We start from the raw sequence: 15,773 nt of genomic DNA, 5'->3' as shown, positions 1-15,773 counted from the left end.
TAATTGGCTCTGAGAAATATAATTTTCATATTACAAAATGCAAATATATACATTATTTCACCATTGGATTTTTTTCCAAATTATCACTACACTGCTTACCATATGTTGTTTAGATGAGAAAAATGGATCTATCTAAAAGGTCACATAGTTTATTTTATTTATTTAAAAATTTTTTAATGTTTATTTTTGAGAGAGAGAGAAAGAGCACATATGGGGGAGGGGCAGAGAGAGAGGGAGACACAGAATCCGAAGCAGCCTCCAGGCTCTGAGCTGTCAGCACAGAGCCCTACATGGGCTAGAACTCAGGAACCATGAGATGATGACCTGAGCCATACTTGGATGCTTAACCACCTGAACCACCCAGCCACCCCAAAGGTCACATAGTTTATACTAGTTTTTAAAAAATGTGCTGTATCTGGTCTTAGTAAAGATAGTTGCTGACATTAGTTTTTCAAGTAAATGGTGAGTATATGTATTTTTAAATGTTTTTTATTCAATAACAAATGTCTAAATTTAAGGTAAATTTTAAATTTAGACATTTAAATAAACATATTTTGAAATTATACCAAAAATAGAGCTTAAATTTTTTTATATAATATATAAACAGATTTCTCGTTGGCCCATTTCACTTAATTTTTGAAATACTTTGGCCAACTACATCACCTAGTTTTCTTTAATCCATTGTTTTTATGAAGCTTTTAGTTTGTATAGTAAAGATCTCTTTGTATGTGAAGGTAGTGATCCTTAGTTCCTTGGTGAGCAGACTACATGCATCAATCTTGTCATTTGGTTGCCGCATGCTTTCTTTAGGGAATTGGTTCCAAATCCTGTTTGCAGTATTTGCCTTCACCATCCCCACAACTGCTCATCTGATTAGAGTCCTTCTCACTCTTATCCTATGTAGGATCTATAAATATTAGAGGTAGATTAAAAAGGAACATTATATTTTATGAGAAAAAGTTCCATGGATATACTGTTTCTTAGCAGTTTTGTATTTTCAGTTTTGTGTTCTAATGACTTTCAGTATAATGACCTGGGGGAGATTGCACAGTAACTCAGACTATTCATAACAGAGATTGAATTGAGTCAGTCTGTCCATGTGATCCGTTAGGTATTTATATCTTCCTGACAGGGCTGTAGTAGGCACTTGTATTTGTATTTGTGGAATAAATGAATGGCTGGGGAGCTACTGGCATTGCCATGCAGTAAATGGTTAATTAGGAAAGGACTTAGAATAGCTGAATATTTTGTGAAAAGCGGACAAAAAAAGCAGTCATGAAATTTCTAGAACTATGTGTCCTACAACACATTTAAGTGTTTGGAGGTTAAACATGTAAAAAGAAAAAGAATATGGGAGATGATGTGAAACTGTTGCAGTTATTTTTGTTAAAGGATTCCATTTTACATTACATTGTTGCACAAAATACTGCTGCTAGAAAAGTTTTGCCTCCTAGTTTCCTTGACTGTGGAGCGAATTTGGGTTTTTAAAGAATATACGTCACATTTTCCTCTTCCTTTGTAGGCATTTGGGATCACAACTTTGTGAATTGGAAAAACTGATAGATAAAATGATGATTGCAGAGTTTTCTACTTATTCTCATAGTGACTTAAACAGACCACTGGATGATGACTGTCAAATTTTAGAAGAGGTACGTGTCTTAAACTGTGGATGAAATTGGTGTCATTGCTTAGTGTTAATTCCTAATAGTATTAGTTTAGAACACATTCTTCTCAGATTATAATGAGCAAAAAAAAATTTCAAGCTCAGTCAGACCTCTGTGAAGTCCTTCCCTAACTATGTGATTTTAGCAAGCACTGTAATTGTCATTATCCTATGAAGTTAGAGAATAAAGTAACTTTATAGCTTAATTAGAAATTGGATTTAAAATGAGGTCTTATATATATCTTATAAACCAAGCTTAAAATATAGATATAGGATGAATTAACATATATCCATGTGTATGCATGTACTGGAGTATGTTTGTTATAAAAGTGATCATTATTATATAGTAACTTATCAGTCATTAACAGTCACTGAACCCCTGTTATGAACATGTTTTATGCATATGCTTATACATAAGATCCAGGCTTCACTTATCTGCTGACTTTTCAATGCTGATTACCACCAAGAACTAGGAAAGATCCAGAAGCCCTGATAGCAGCCTAAGTAAAGAGATTTTTGTATGTGTTAGCAGTTAATTCCCCACAAAGAGTCCAGGTCATCAGGATTTGAGAAGGATACTTTCTACCTACTTGTTGAAACTATGCTAAAATGTACTCATATTGTTTTGTCCCCAAGACAGCTTCATTTGATCCACTGTAGTGCATTAGGATTTATCTGTTTTTAAAACTATGACTCCAATAATCTGATGACAAGATAGCTGTAGAAGGGGTTTTTGGGGGCTTCTAGAAAATACCATGTGCAGGGTAGAGATCTGAGGATCAAATAATGAAACGCTTGATGTTGAATATTTCTACTTCTGAGTGACATTATTCTATATTTAAATTGTGAAATTCCATACTTTTATTTTAATAGGAAAGACTTGTATCTCTTGTATTTGGACTTTTAAAACAAAGAAAACTTAATTTTTTAGAAATCTATAGTGAAGAAATGATTATTACAGCAAAGAATATCATTAAACAGGTAAATATACATTTTTATTTGATATATTTTGGTCTAGAATCTTTTTTTAAAAATTTTTTAATGTTTATGTTTCAAGAGTGAGAAAGCATGAGTGGGGGAGGGGCAGAGAGCAAAGGAGACAGAATCCGAAGCAGGCTCCACACTGTCAGTGCAGAGCCCTATGTGGGGTTTGAACTCATGAATTGCAAGACCATGAAGTCAAGAGTCGATGCTTAACTGACTGAGCCACCCAGGGTGCCCCTAGAATCTTTTTATCAAATTTATTTTTACATGATCTAGTAATAATATATATGCAGTATAATAGTAACATTTTCTCATTTATTTAAAAACTTAGAATATAGAAAAATAGAAGAAAAAATAGACCTACTAGCCAAAAGATTATCACTTTAAGAATATTTCTAAGTGTAGGGGGATCTGGGTCACTCAGTCGGTTGAACATCTGACTCTTGATTTTGGCTCATGTCGTGTGATCCCAGGACAATGAGATCAAGCCCCAGGGTCATGGAATCAAGCCCCACATTGGGATCTGTGCTGAGCATGGAACATGCCTAAGATTTTCTCTCTCTCCCTCATGCCCCTCCCCTCAGCTTGTGTGTGTGTGTGTGTGTGTGTGTGTGTGTGTGTGTGTGTTCTCTCTCTCTCTTAAAAAAAAGTATTTTTAAGTGTAATTCTAAGTGTAAATTGTTACTGATGTTTTTCATTGTTGCTATCATACTGTATATATGATTGTGAATTGTACATATATTTCAGAATCATAACATAAGCATTTTCTCTTATAAGCCTTCAGACACATCATTTTTGATGGTTGTATAAAATCCTATCCACATTTTATTAGTTATGCCTTTCCTCTGTGTTGAATATTTACATTTTTTCAGTTCGGTACTGTAGAACACTGTGACACACATATTTGGTGTAAAGTTTTGTTGGGTTTTTCCATAGTTAAGACTATTTTCTTATAGCTGATTTCTAGATGTGGAATTTTTGGTCAGAGAGTGAAAAGTATTTTTAAAGCTATTTGATAGAGTTGAATTGCTTTCTAAAAAGATTTTACCAAATACATTCTCACCTGCAGTAGGTAAATGTTTATTTCCTCTTATCCTTATCTTTAAGAAATTATTATTGTAAACTAAAACCTTTTTCAGTCTCATCTTTGTTTTGCTGTTTTACTCTGATAAATATCATTAAACATTAAACTTCAGTTTTTCTAAATATGAGAAACAATAATTTTAAATACACTTATTAGGCTTAATGATCATCATCAGGTTGAATGTACATTTCTGAGTTTTTAATGTTTAAATAAAACAAGCAAAAAAAGATTAGTAATCATACCACCTTTTTTACTTCTTTTGAATACTAAAACACAATATTTTAAAATTGTTATGACCACTTTCAAAAATTGTTGGCAATAGCTACTAGCACTAAATGTACACATACATTGTAACTCAGCAATTCTACTGCCAGGTATTTATCAGCAGAAATGCATACATAAATTTACCAAAACAGCATAATATTTCATGGCGGCACTATTTGTAATAAAAACTGGAAAAACCCAAATTTTTCTTTTTTTCTCCTTTGAAAAACCCAAATTCTGTCATCAGTAAAAAAAAAAAAAAATGATCGAGTTGTGGTATATTTGTATGAATACTGTACAGCAATGAGAATGAATAAATCACATGGAACAAATGGATGAATATCACATATATAATGTGGAGCCAAATAAACCAGACACAAAGGAGTCACAAAGGAGACACACTTTTGTAATTAATCTATGATATTAGAATTAATCTGTGGTATTAAAAATCAAGATAGTATCTTTTCGGAGAAAGTAGTGACTAGAAGGGAAGCAAGAGAGGTGCTTACTGGCAGTGTTTAATTTCATGATCCGAGTTTTCATTACACAAGTGTACTCCATTTGTAAAAATAGATTTGAACATAATTTGTGTAGTTTTATATATGTATGTGATACTTCTAGACAGATTTTATGAAACTGCTGTGTTGTAATTCCCAGGATTCTCCTGAAGTCTAAGCATTTTTTTAACTTAATCTGTTACATATATTGCAAGAAAACATAACCTCCAAAATGAACTTTTTTTTGGAATTTTAATATGGGGCTTATACCTTATTCCTAAGAATTATGGTTCTGGGTGTTGTTCTGTTTGTTTGGTGTGTGGTTTTAAATAGTAAGGGATTTTAGTTAATATAACAGTTCAAGCATATCCTGGAATAATTATTTAATAGGGTAAGGATATAATGCTACAGTGTTTTATACACCTTGACGTGTGTATAAAAGACACAAGAGACGTCTGGTAAAATGATCGTAGTCATTGAGGTCATTTTTTTTTTCCGTGGAAGCCATTTTTAATATGTAAATGAACCATGAGGTACTTAGAATTCTAAAGATGTTAATTGAATTTTTTTCTTAAAATTTGCAGTGTGTGATTAATAAAGTTTCACAAATAGAAGAAATTGACACAGATGTTATTGTGAAGTAAGTATAAATATTACGTTGGGAGTTATCAGTTAGGGAAAAGATGACACATTAGAATAATCTGAGGAGGATTTAATTAAGGAATTATTTACTAAGGTATGGGCAGAGTGTAGAAAAATCACAAGTGACAGTGCAGTACCTTTAAGGGACAAGAGATGAGAACAGTAGGATTCAGGAGAAGGCCACTTAGTAGTAGGAAAAAAAAAGGCCTGTAGTAGTTGAAGTGATCTGCAGTGCTGGAGGCAGTCTTCCTGAGACAACCTCTCAGGAAGGGAGGTGGAGCTATCAGTACCTTTCTTCCTTCCAGTGTTTTATAAGGGCTCCTCCTTGGCCACGCCCAGCAGGTCAGCCTCCCAGGGCAAGAGGCTACAACATAGGTATGGAGGAGAGAAATTGAAGATGGTCCATTTCAGAGGAATCACAGTGTTATGTTTAAATTATTTAGCTATCTGATTAAAACCCAGCTTCTAATTGACTTTGAGGAATTTGAGTACATGATTTTGAATTGCCTCATGCCTGTAATTTTTTGTTTTCGCCCTTTAAATTCCTATTTTTTTTCATTTTGAGATTGGTGATAAATATTTTATAACTGAATTTCTAGTTCATATAGATATCTAAACTCTATTTATTAAGTGGCCCAAGATATGAATAGCAATATGAATCACTGTGAAATTTTTCCAGGCCAAATTCATAGAATAAGGATTGAGGGGTTTTAATTTCTACACTATTACCTAGTGAAAACTCTGTTTCAGAATTAGTTGAAGCAACCGTAACAATGCAGGAATCACTAGTAGTTGGAAAAATTAAGTTACTGGTATTCTGTTAAAAGCTCTATGGACCTGGAGAGTCAGTTATTTTAAATTTTATTCCCTAGGAAATTTTCTCAAATAGAAAAATTCCTGTATTGCAAATATAGAAGTATCTTTTGAGAATAAACTCCTAAGTGCCCAAAGACAAATATTTTTTTCTTTGAATTTTTTTTTTCTAGGCTTGCAGATCAGATGAGAATGTTGAATTTTCCTCAGTGGTTTGATCTGCTGAAGGACATTTTCTCAAAGTTTACAATTTTCCTACAAAGAGTTAAGGTAAGTTTATGTGATTTTCAGTTTATCCAGAATATCGCTAAAATTAAGTCCACTTTCTAGGTATATACATATAGAATTGGATTAGAAAAACATAATTTCTTTGTTTTTTGTAATTTTTTTACTGTTTATTTTGACAGGGGGTGGGGAAGGGGCAGAGAGAGGGAATCCCAAGCAGGCTCCATGCTGTCAGCACACAGCCCAATGCAGAGCTCAGTCTCATGAACTGTAGTATCATGACCTGAGCCAAAATCAAGAATGAGCCATTGAATTGACCACCCAGGCACCCCTGTTTTTATAATTTCTCTAAAGAGCCTTGGTTTCAAATAAGATTTGAAGTGCTTCAGAGTATTTTGATACTCTATAATTTAGGATAAGTTTTATATTAAAAAATATAGTGCTTACTTGGCATTAAATATTATAAAATAATACTTCCTCTTATGATTTTGTGATTTTTGAATCTCTCTAGATTATCTATAGGCACAATATGTGAAACACTCAAAAATCTGTTCTAAACCACTAATGTTTTCTAGAAATCTTTAATCCTGATATAATGGTATTTAAAAAAAATTTTTTTAATGTTTATTTATTTTTGAGAGAGAGAGAGAGACAGTGTGTGAGCAGGGGAGGGGCAGAGAGAGAGGGAGACACAGAATCTGAAGCAGGCTCCAGGCTCTGAGCTGTCAGCACAGATCCTGACGCAGGGCTTGAACTCACGAACTGTGAGATCATGACCTGAGCCAAAGTCAGGCTTAACCGGCTGAGCCACCCAGCCGCCCCAATGGCATTTTTTAACATATAATTCATATTTAAATTGCTCTACTAATGTCCTTTATTGCAGGCTTTTATTTTACTTTTTAATCTGAGGTCCGATCAAGGATTATGCATTTACATTTAATTATTCTGTCTCTTCAGTATAATCACTTAATTTTAAACCAGTCAATATAAGGAAAAGAACATATGCCAAAGAGCATTTTTCAGAAGAAAAGATGTCACAGACTAATGCATTGTAGTTAGAATCACTAACATGTCACCGCTGTGTTTTAATAAGACAATGCTTAGGAATTACTGAATGTAACAGGTTGTGAAATTTGCTATTCTTTGAATTATCAGATGTCAGTATTGTGTTACATGTGCTAGTTAACATCCCTGGCATCTCCTTAGTATTCTGTTAAATGGCCTGGGGGACTTTGGTACTTAATCTGTGACATGACTTTATCAACATGGAGTGATGCTAAGTCATGTGTATAACCTGAGTGGGAAAAGTTTTTAAAAATGTGATTCACTGTACTTTAGGCTCCTACCAAAATGTTGGTCCCACTCATTTGTAGTGATGATAGTAAACCTATAGATGTGGATTGCTCAAATAACTAAGCCACGTTTTCACTTTTTCTCATATTCCCGCCATGACTTCATCACACATACTTCTATTGTATGTCTGGATGTATATAACTCTTACACTGCAGATTGTAGAATTGACCAACTTTTTGCCAGTATTCTTTTTTATTTAAGTATAATTAATACACAGTGTTCTAGGGGCGCCTGGGTGGTTCAGTTGGTTAAGCGTCCGACTTTGGCTTAGGTCATGATTGATGTCACAGTTTGTGAGTTCGAGCCCAGCATCAGGCTCTGTGTTGACAGCTCAGAGCCTGGAGCCTGTTTTGGATTCTGTGTCTCCCTCTTTTTCTGCCCTTTCCCCACTAGTGCTCTCTCTCTCTCTCAAAAATAAATGAATATTAAAAAATTAAAATACACTGTTCTATTAGTTTCCAGTGTATAATATAATGATTCAGCAGTTCTATAATTTACTCAGTGCTCATTACAATAAGTGTACTCTTAATCCCCTTCACCTATTTCACCCTTCTTCCCACCTCTCTCCTGTTTGGCAACCACCAGTTGTCTATATGTATGAGTCTGTTTTTTTCTCTTTTTTTCTGTTTGTTTTGTTTTTTATATTCCACATATGAATGAAATCGTATGGTATTTGTCTTTGACTTACTTCATTTAGCATTATACCCTCTAGATTCTTCCATGTTGTTGCAGATGGCAAGATTTCATTCTTTTTTTATGGTTGAGTAATGTTCCGTTGTATATATATACCACATCTTTATCCATTCATCTATGGATGAACACTTGGGTTGCTTTCATATCTTTTGCCAGTAATTTTTTTATAGCTATTTCACTTTTAGGTTCTCTATCAGTTAAACTAAGTCAAATCTTCATTTGATATATATACAATATGGGAACAGTGATTTATCATAGTTGTAGTTTCTCATTTTCACATTTAGACCCCTTAAGCTAATACTTCTGTAAAACATCTTTGAAGATGATATATAACGTATAAATATGGTACTTTTTCTTTGAAAAAAGTTTGTGATTCTGTAAGGGTATGATTTCATTGAAAAATAATGTTAATTACAAGCTGTTCATTTAAAAAAAATTTTTTTTTCAACGTTTATTTATTTTTGGGACAGAGAGAGAGACAGAGCATGAACGGGGGAGGGGCAGAGAGAGAGGGAGACACAGAATCAGAAACAGGCTCCAGGCTCTGAGCCATCAGCCCAGAGCCCGACGCGGGGCTCGAACTCACAGACCGCGAGATCGTGACCTGGCTGAAGTCGGACGCTTAACCGACTGCGCCACCCAGGCGCCCCACAAGCTGTTCATTTTTAATTGAGAATTTTCAAATAACTGCAAATTGGAAAGAACCCAGATATCTAACAGTAGAGGGAAGGGTAAAGTAAATTATGCCTGGTATATTCATTACCATGGAATATCATGCATCTGAGGATTTTTAATGTTGAAGAAAATGCGTAGATTATAACATTAAGTGAAGGGACAGTATAGGCCTGTTTATATAGTATGTGATCAGCTATGTTAAAAAGATTTATTATCCCTTCATCTTCATACAATAAAGAGACAGTTTGTCTTTTTGGTGGTTATCTTTTGGCAGTATAATTTAAATTCATTATTAATTTCTTTGTTTTTCCTAAATATTTCTACAAAGAGAGGTATTACTTTTATAATCAGAAAAGGTTGTTTTGGCTTTTACTAGTGTTTACCACATTATAGGAATAAACTATTTGAAGTTCATAATTTAATTTACCAGTACACAAAGGCTCCAGTTTCTTCATATTCTAACACTTGTTTTTCTTGTTTTGTTTTTTGTTTTTGTTTTTTGATAGTAGCCATTTGAATGGGTGTGAGGTGGTATCTCATTTTGGTTTTGATTTGTATTTTTCTAATGATTAGTGATGTTGAGCATCCTTTCATATGCTCATTGGCCATTAGTATGTCTTCTTTGGAGAAATACTTTCTTTGCTCATTTTTTAATCAGATTTTTTTGTTGAGTTGTAAGAGTTCTTTATATATTGTGGCTATTTAACCCCTTACTAGATATATTGTAGGCAAGTTATGTTTAGTGTAACCTATTTAAGATACTTAGAATATATGCAGTGTACTCTCAGGAGATTGCTACTTAAATCAATGAAAATACAGAACTCCATTCTTAAGCTTTAGGGAACCCATTTCTCTTGAGTAGTTTTTCACAAAGTCACCTTTACTGTGATAAAAGATTGGTGTAATTATGACATGCATGACCTTGACACTCATTTATAAGATTTTAAAAAGTACATATGCAGAATTCACTTTTGGGGACTTTAGATACATGTTATTTTAAATCCTTTAAAAATATATCCTGTTTTCTTATAGGCAACGTTAAATATCATTCACAGCGTTGTTCTCTCAGTTCTTGACAAAAACCGAAGGACCAGGGAATTGGAAGAGATTTCACAACAGAAGAATGCTGCAAAAGACAATTCACTGGACACAGAAGTGGCTTATTTAATCCATGAAGGCTTGTTTATAAGTGATGCATTCAATGAGAGTGAATTAACACCTATAGCAATCGACACTACCTCTCAAAGAAATGCATCTCCAAATAGTGAGCCCTGCAGCAGTGATTCGGTATCCGAACCAGAATGTACTACTGATTCTTCATCCAGCAAAGAGCAGACATCGTCATCTGCTACTCCAGGAGGTGTGGATATGATGTGAGTATGCTGACTGCTGCCAACTTTATAAGATTTTGAGTAAGACTGATTTTTTCAATTTATTGAAAAACCATATGAACTTTGGTCTTGGAATTTAATTTAACAAAAATAAATTAATTTTACAAAACACATATCTTTTTGAAAATGTAATGTAAGGAGGTGAGCATTGGAAGTAATTGAAAATTACAGAATTTTAAGGCTGGAAAGGAACCATTTAATTAAATGCCCTTATTTCAGAGCATTTGACTTACTTAAAGTCACTAGTGGCAGAACTTGTCCTGAAAATCAGGTCAGCATTACCTTGTTTATTTTTCTTTCTTTTCCTATAACGCCTTTGTATTTTGTATATAGTGAAGATCTGTTTGATTTAGTTTTTCAAAGGCATGAATTTCCAAGCGGATTATACCATTTTTTCAAACATGACTTTTTAAAACTTACTTTGAAATAATTTCAGATTTACAGAAAAGTTGCCAGAATTGTACGAAAAAGTCATTTGTTGACAGTTTACCACATTGCCTTCTTTCTCCCTTTCTTCCTTTTTCTCTTTCTTGCTCCCTTCTCTCTTTGTCTCTCATGATAATATTTTTTTCTGAATCATTTGGCAAAAGGTTGCAGACGTGATGTCTCATTATTTCTGTATTCTTAAGTGTATATTTCCTAAAATACAAGAATACTCTCTTGAATAACTACAGTTAACCAATTATAATGAAGAAAACATTGATACATTATTACCTTGCAATCCATACATCCCATTCACAGTTCACCAGTTGTCCCAATAATCTCTTGTGTGGAAAAAACAAAACAAGGCCAATAAAATCTTTCCGACCCAAGAACGTAGTATGGATTTAATTATTGTTAAGAATAATAACTCAGCATGTACTTTTATTTTTACACAAGTCAGCCTATGGCCAAGGAGTTTATGAAGGTTGCAGTTACAGCATAAAGTCAACTGTAATACCTTCCTCCTCACCAAAAAGAAAACCCTGAACTACATATTAATAAAAATATTTTTTCTCTGTTCAAGCTAACATTTCACATTTACTGGTTAGGGTGCAGTCTAAAATTTACAAGGGGTGTACAAATCCTATAGCTCAAACAGTGTAGAATTTTGTTTCTGTCATGTAACAGTTCAGAGATGAGAGGTCCACAGTGGAGAAGGCCGCTCTGCTGTCCTCATTTTCCAGCTTTCATCTGTAAAGAGGCTGCTTCAGCTTTTATCATCAAATCCGCATCCTTAGCAGCAGGATGGAAAGGACAAAGGGTGGTACCCTCCTTAATTTTTTGTTTTGTTTTAACTTTTTACTTGGAGTATAATGCACATATAGGCCAATATATCAATTGTACGTGTTCACCTCCATGATTGTAAAGTGAGTATACTGGTGTAATCACCACCCAAATTAAGAAATAGAACATTACCAGCTCTCTGGAAACCTTCCTTGCAACTGTGTTTTCACTCTTTCCCAAGGAAGACCACAAAAACTGTTGGTTTTTCTGGTTTTTAAACTATATAAATGGAACCATAAATGGAATCATGTTCTTTTGTCTCAAATTTCTTTCCCTCAAAATTATATTTGTGCTATTCTTCTAAGTTGTTGCATGTAGCAGTAATTTTATTTGTGTACAGTATTCCCCTTTCTGACTACACCATTATGTACTCTACTGTAAATGAAATTTGTGTTATTTCCATTTTGATTGTTGTCAACATTCTTCTAGGTGTCTTTTGTATATGTGTTATAAGCATAATATATACCTAAGAATGATTGAGGTATATGATTGGTCAGTTTAGCTAATAAGAGTTTCCCATAGTGATTGTACTCTTTTATAGTCCCATCAGCAATGTGAAAGAGTTCCTGTTTTTCTACATCTTCATTCAGTCTTGGGTGTTGTCAGTCTTTTACATGTTAGCCATTCTGGTGGGTATGTTGCAGGTATATTAGTTTTACTTTTTATTTCCCTGATCATTGGTAAGAGATCACTTTTCATATATTCATTGACTATTTGGATGTTCTCTTTTGTGAAGCGCCAATTCAAGTTCTTTGCCCACTTCTCTGCTGGGCTGTGTTCATTTCTTACTGATTTATGGGAGTTCTTTATGTAGTCTCAGCACAAGCCTTTGTAAGGTAACTGCAGTGCAGATATGGGCACAAAAGAAGAAATAATTTCCCAGGCAGGAAATGGGAAAAGAAAAATAATGGAAAGAATTAGACAGTTTTGTGGTTTTTTTAAACATTTATTTTAAATTGTGATGAAAAACACATAACAAAATATACCATCTTAACCATTTCTAAATGCACAGTCCAGTAGTAGTATATTTATATTGTTGTGCACCCAATCTCCAAGACCTTTTTCATCTTGCAAAACTAAAACTCTATACCCATTTAGCAACAACTGCCCATTTCTTCCTCTACCTGTCCCCTAGAAGCCACCCTTCTACTTTTGGTCTTCGTGAGTTCAACTACTTTAGGTACTTCATATAAGTGGAATTATACAGTATTTGTCCTTTTGTTATTGGCTCAATTCACTTAGTATACTGTCTTCAAAGTTCATCCATGTTGTAGTATGTGTGAGAATTTCCTTCTTTTTTAAGGCCAAACAATATTCCATTGTATGTATACATCACATGTTTTTATCCATTCATCTGTTGGTGTACTTTTGGATTACTTCCATCTTTTGGCTATTGTGAATAGTGCTACTGTGAACGTGGGTATGCAAATCTCTTTGAGATCCTACTTTTAGTTCTTTTCTGTATGTACCCAAAAGCAGAAATGCTACATCATCTTTATAAAGTTTTTTTTTTCTTTTTCCTGTGAATGTGAAAGAGATCCAATTAAACTTAAAAAATTAAAATTCTTTTTAGGGGCACCTGGGTGGCTCAGTCATTTAAGCATCTGACTTTTGAATTTGGCTCAGGTCATGATCTCACGGTTGGTGAGTTTGAGCCCTGTGTTGGGCTGTGCTTTGACAGCTTGGAGCCTGCTTGGGATTCTGTTTCTTTTTCTCTCTCTGTCCTTCCCTGCCTGCTGTCTGTCTGTCTGTCTGTCTCTCTCTCTCTCTCTCTCTCTCTCTCTAAATAAATAGACTTAAAAAAAAATTCTTTGTAAAAAGCAACATTACAAATAACTAAATTAAATGATTTTCTTAAAATACCAAACTTCCCATCTTTTTGGATGGTCACCCTACTTAAAGATATGAGAGTTGTTTTTATCTGCTATTTTTTGTTTAAAAAAAATTTTTTTTTAATGTTTATTTACTTTTGAGAGAGAAAGAGACAGAGCATGAGTGGGGAAGGGGCAGAGAGAGGGAGACACAGAATCCCAAGCAGGCTTCAGGCTCTGACCTGTCAGCACAGAGCCTGACGCGGAGCTCGAACCCACGAACCATGAGATCGTGACCTGAGCCGAAGTCAGACGCTCAACTGACTGAGCCACCCAGGCACCCCTGTTTTTTTTAATCTTTGTGAATTGCTAGCATATTGCCAAGAGTTTCATGTTCTTAATCTTTCTATTACATGGGGGCAAATTTTAAACATCCTTCACAAAATGCAATTTTATTTCAGTGGTAAATTTGAACTGTATTTAAAAAAAATTTTTTTAATGTTTATTTATTTTTGAGAGAGAGAGTGTGAACAGGGAGGAGCAGAGAGACAAGGAGACACAGAATCTGAGGAAGGATTCAGGCTCTGAGCTGTCAGCACAGAGCCCCACATGGGGCTGAAACCCACAAACTGCGAGATCATGACCTGAACCCAAGTCGGACACTCAACCGACTGAGCCACCCAGGCGCCTTGTAAATTTGACCTTTAAAATTTAAGCAAACAATTTTGTGGGAGTTGGTATTGAAGTAGTATTGGACTATTTATATAGAAGTAAATGTTGGAGTGGAGGAAGCTTAGCAGATTAGAGATGGAATTAGACTGATTCTAGGTTCTAGTCCTTTAACCTGTGACCTTGGGTAGGTCATTTAAACTTTCAAAGATTCAGTGTCCTCATCCTTAAAGTAGATATTTATCTACCTGTCTTGGGAGTGTGAGAACCAAATGAGTTGCTTTTTCTGAGAGTAAGAATATTAATCCTTTATTTTATTTTTTAATTTTAATTTTATTTTTTATTTATTGTGAGAGAGAGTGAGCATGAGTTGGGGAGGAGCAGAGGGAGACAGGGAGAGAGAACCCTAAGTAGGTTCTGCTGCTGTCAGTGTGGAGCCTAAGGCATGCTTCAGTCTCATGAACCATGAGATCATGACCGGAGTTGAAATCAAGAGTCAAATGTTAACTGACTTAGTCAGCCAGGTGTTCCTCCCTCTATTACTTTAAAGCATCGGTAAATAAATTTAATGGTATTATAATTTTGAAGGATAGCAGGCAATAACTTCCCTTAATACCTTAACCCAGTTAGGGTAGTGGTTTGCCTCAAATTAACATATATCAGATTCTCTTTGTAAGACCTTTGAAAATTATTTTAATTCTATTGAAAGGGAGAGAAATGATGCAAAGGCACTTAAACTTGGTTCATAATAGCACTGCATTGAATTGTTGGTATGGAATCAGTGGTCTTTATACATGCCTCAAGAAAAACAAATGTTTAAAAACAGGAAGTCTTCTCAAAACTGGAAAAAATACATTTCGTCTTATACGTATTTCTGTTTGTCAGTTCTTTGAGGACAGCAACCTGTTGTGTCCTCTCTAGTACAGTGCTCAGGAAATATTAGTTCAGTTGAACTGAATATTAACTATCATTCATAATTATAAGTAAAAAAAAAAAAAGTGCCTATTTGTCATGAAATAATCTTCCTTCTTCCTCCTTCCAGTGTGTCATTTTAAGCACCCTGTGTACAGCCTGCCAAAGCTACCACCTTGTACCTAACTAGAATTTTTTATTTTTGCTGTAGTTTTTGCAGAATTTTCACTTGGAGTCTGAAATAAGTATGGAACATGCTACAGCAGAGAGAGAAAATTATTTCTATATAAGATTAGGGTAAAATACAAAATATTGTATTATCCAAGCTTATTTAAGTAATGATTCACCACACACAAAAAAAGCATTTGATACGTTACAGAATTCTTCCTCAAATGCAAATTTTATAGCTTTTTGTTTTTTATTGATATGCTACCTGTGGAGACAGTGTACTCACAATTTCCCCTGACTTGATCTCTTTTTATCATTTTCAGGGTCAATGAAGACATGAAATTAACTGATTTAGAGCTAGAAAAACTGGCAAATAATATCCAGGAGTTATTGTATAGTGCCTCAGATATATGCCATGATCGAGCCGTCAAATTTCTCATGTCAAGAGCAAAGGTTAATTGTTTGATAAAGCTTTAGATATTTTATATATAGTATAATTATTTTGAAGATCTAGAATCATATCCTTGCTTGTGTCCCTATGTTCCCCATAATGCATATTATGTATTTATATATATATATACACACACACACACACACATACATATACATATATACGTATGTATATATATATTTTTTTTTTTTTGAGAGAGAGTGAGTGAGCAC

The 15,773-nt window shown here is 34.3% G+C and overlaps 1 protein-coding gene across 5 annotated transcripts in view; it reads left to right on the top strand.

The window, feature by feature from the left end:
* The window catches only part of VPS54 (VPS54 subunit of GARP complex), a 139,757-nt gene that overhangs the window by 44,929 nt on the left and 79,055 nt on the right, over window positions 1-15,773 (top strand). For all 5 annotated transcript variants that reach the window (XR_006300984.1, XM_043603504.1, XM_043603501.1 and 2 more), the window contains exons 8-13: window positions 1,523-1,649; window positions 2,537-2,644; window positions 5,077-5,132; window positions 6,121-6,217; window positions 9,926-10,266; window positions 15,434-15,563. Coding sequence is in view for 4 of the 5 variants with exons in the window: in XM_043603504.1 (XP_043459439.1) it covers window positions 1,523-1,649; window positions 2,537-2,644; window positions 5,077-5,132; window positions 6,121-6,217; window positions 9,926-10,266; window positions 15,434-15,563 (859 nt within the window). In the remaining variant the exon portion in view is untranslated. The remainder of the gene's footprint in view (window positions 1-1,522; window positions 1,650-2,536; window positions 2,645-5,076; window positions 5,133-6,120; window positions 6,218-9,925; window positions 10,267-15,433; window positions 15,564-15,773) is intronic.

The sequence above is a fragment of the Prionailurus bengalensis genome, chromosome A3 (assembly GCF_016509475.1).
Source record: "Prionailurus bengalensis isolate Pbe53 chromosome A3, Fcat_Pben_1.1_paternal_pri, whole genome shotgun sequence".
NCBI classification, from domain to species: domain Eukaryota; kingdom Metazoa; phylum Chordata; class Mammalia; order Carnivora; family Felidae; genus Prionailurus; species Prionailurus bengalensis.
The sequence above is the reverse complement of the archived record's forward strand: the minus strand, read 5'-3'. Positions and strand labels throughout refer to the sequence as shown.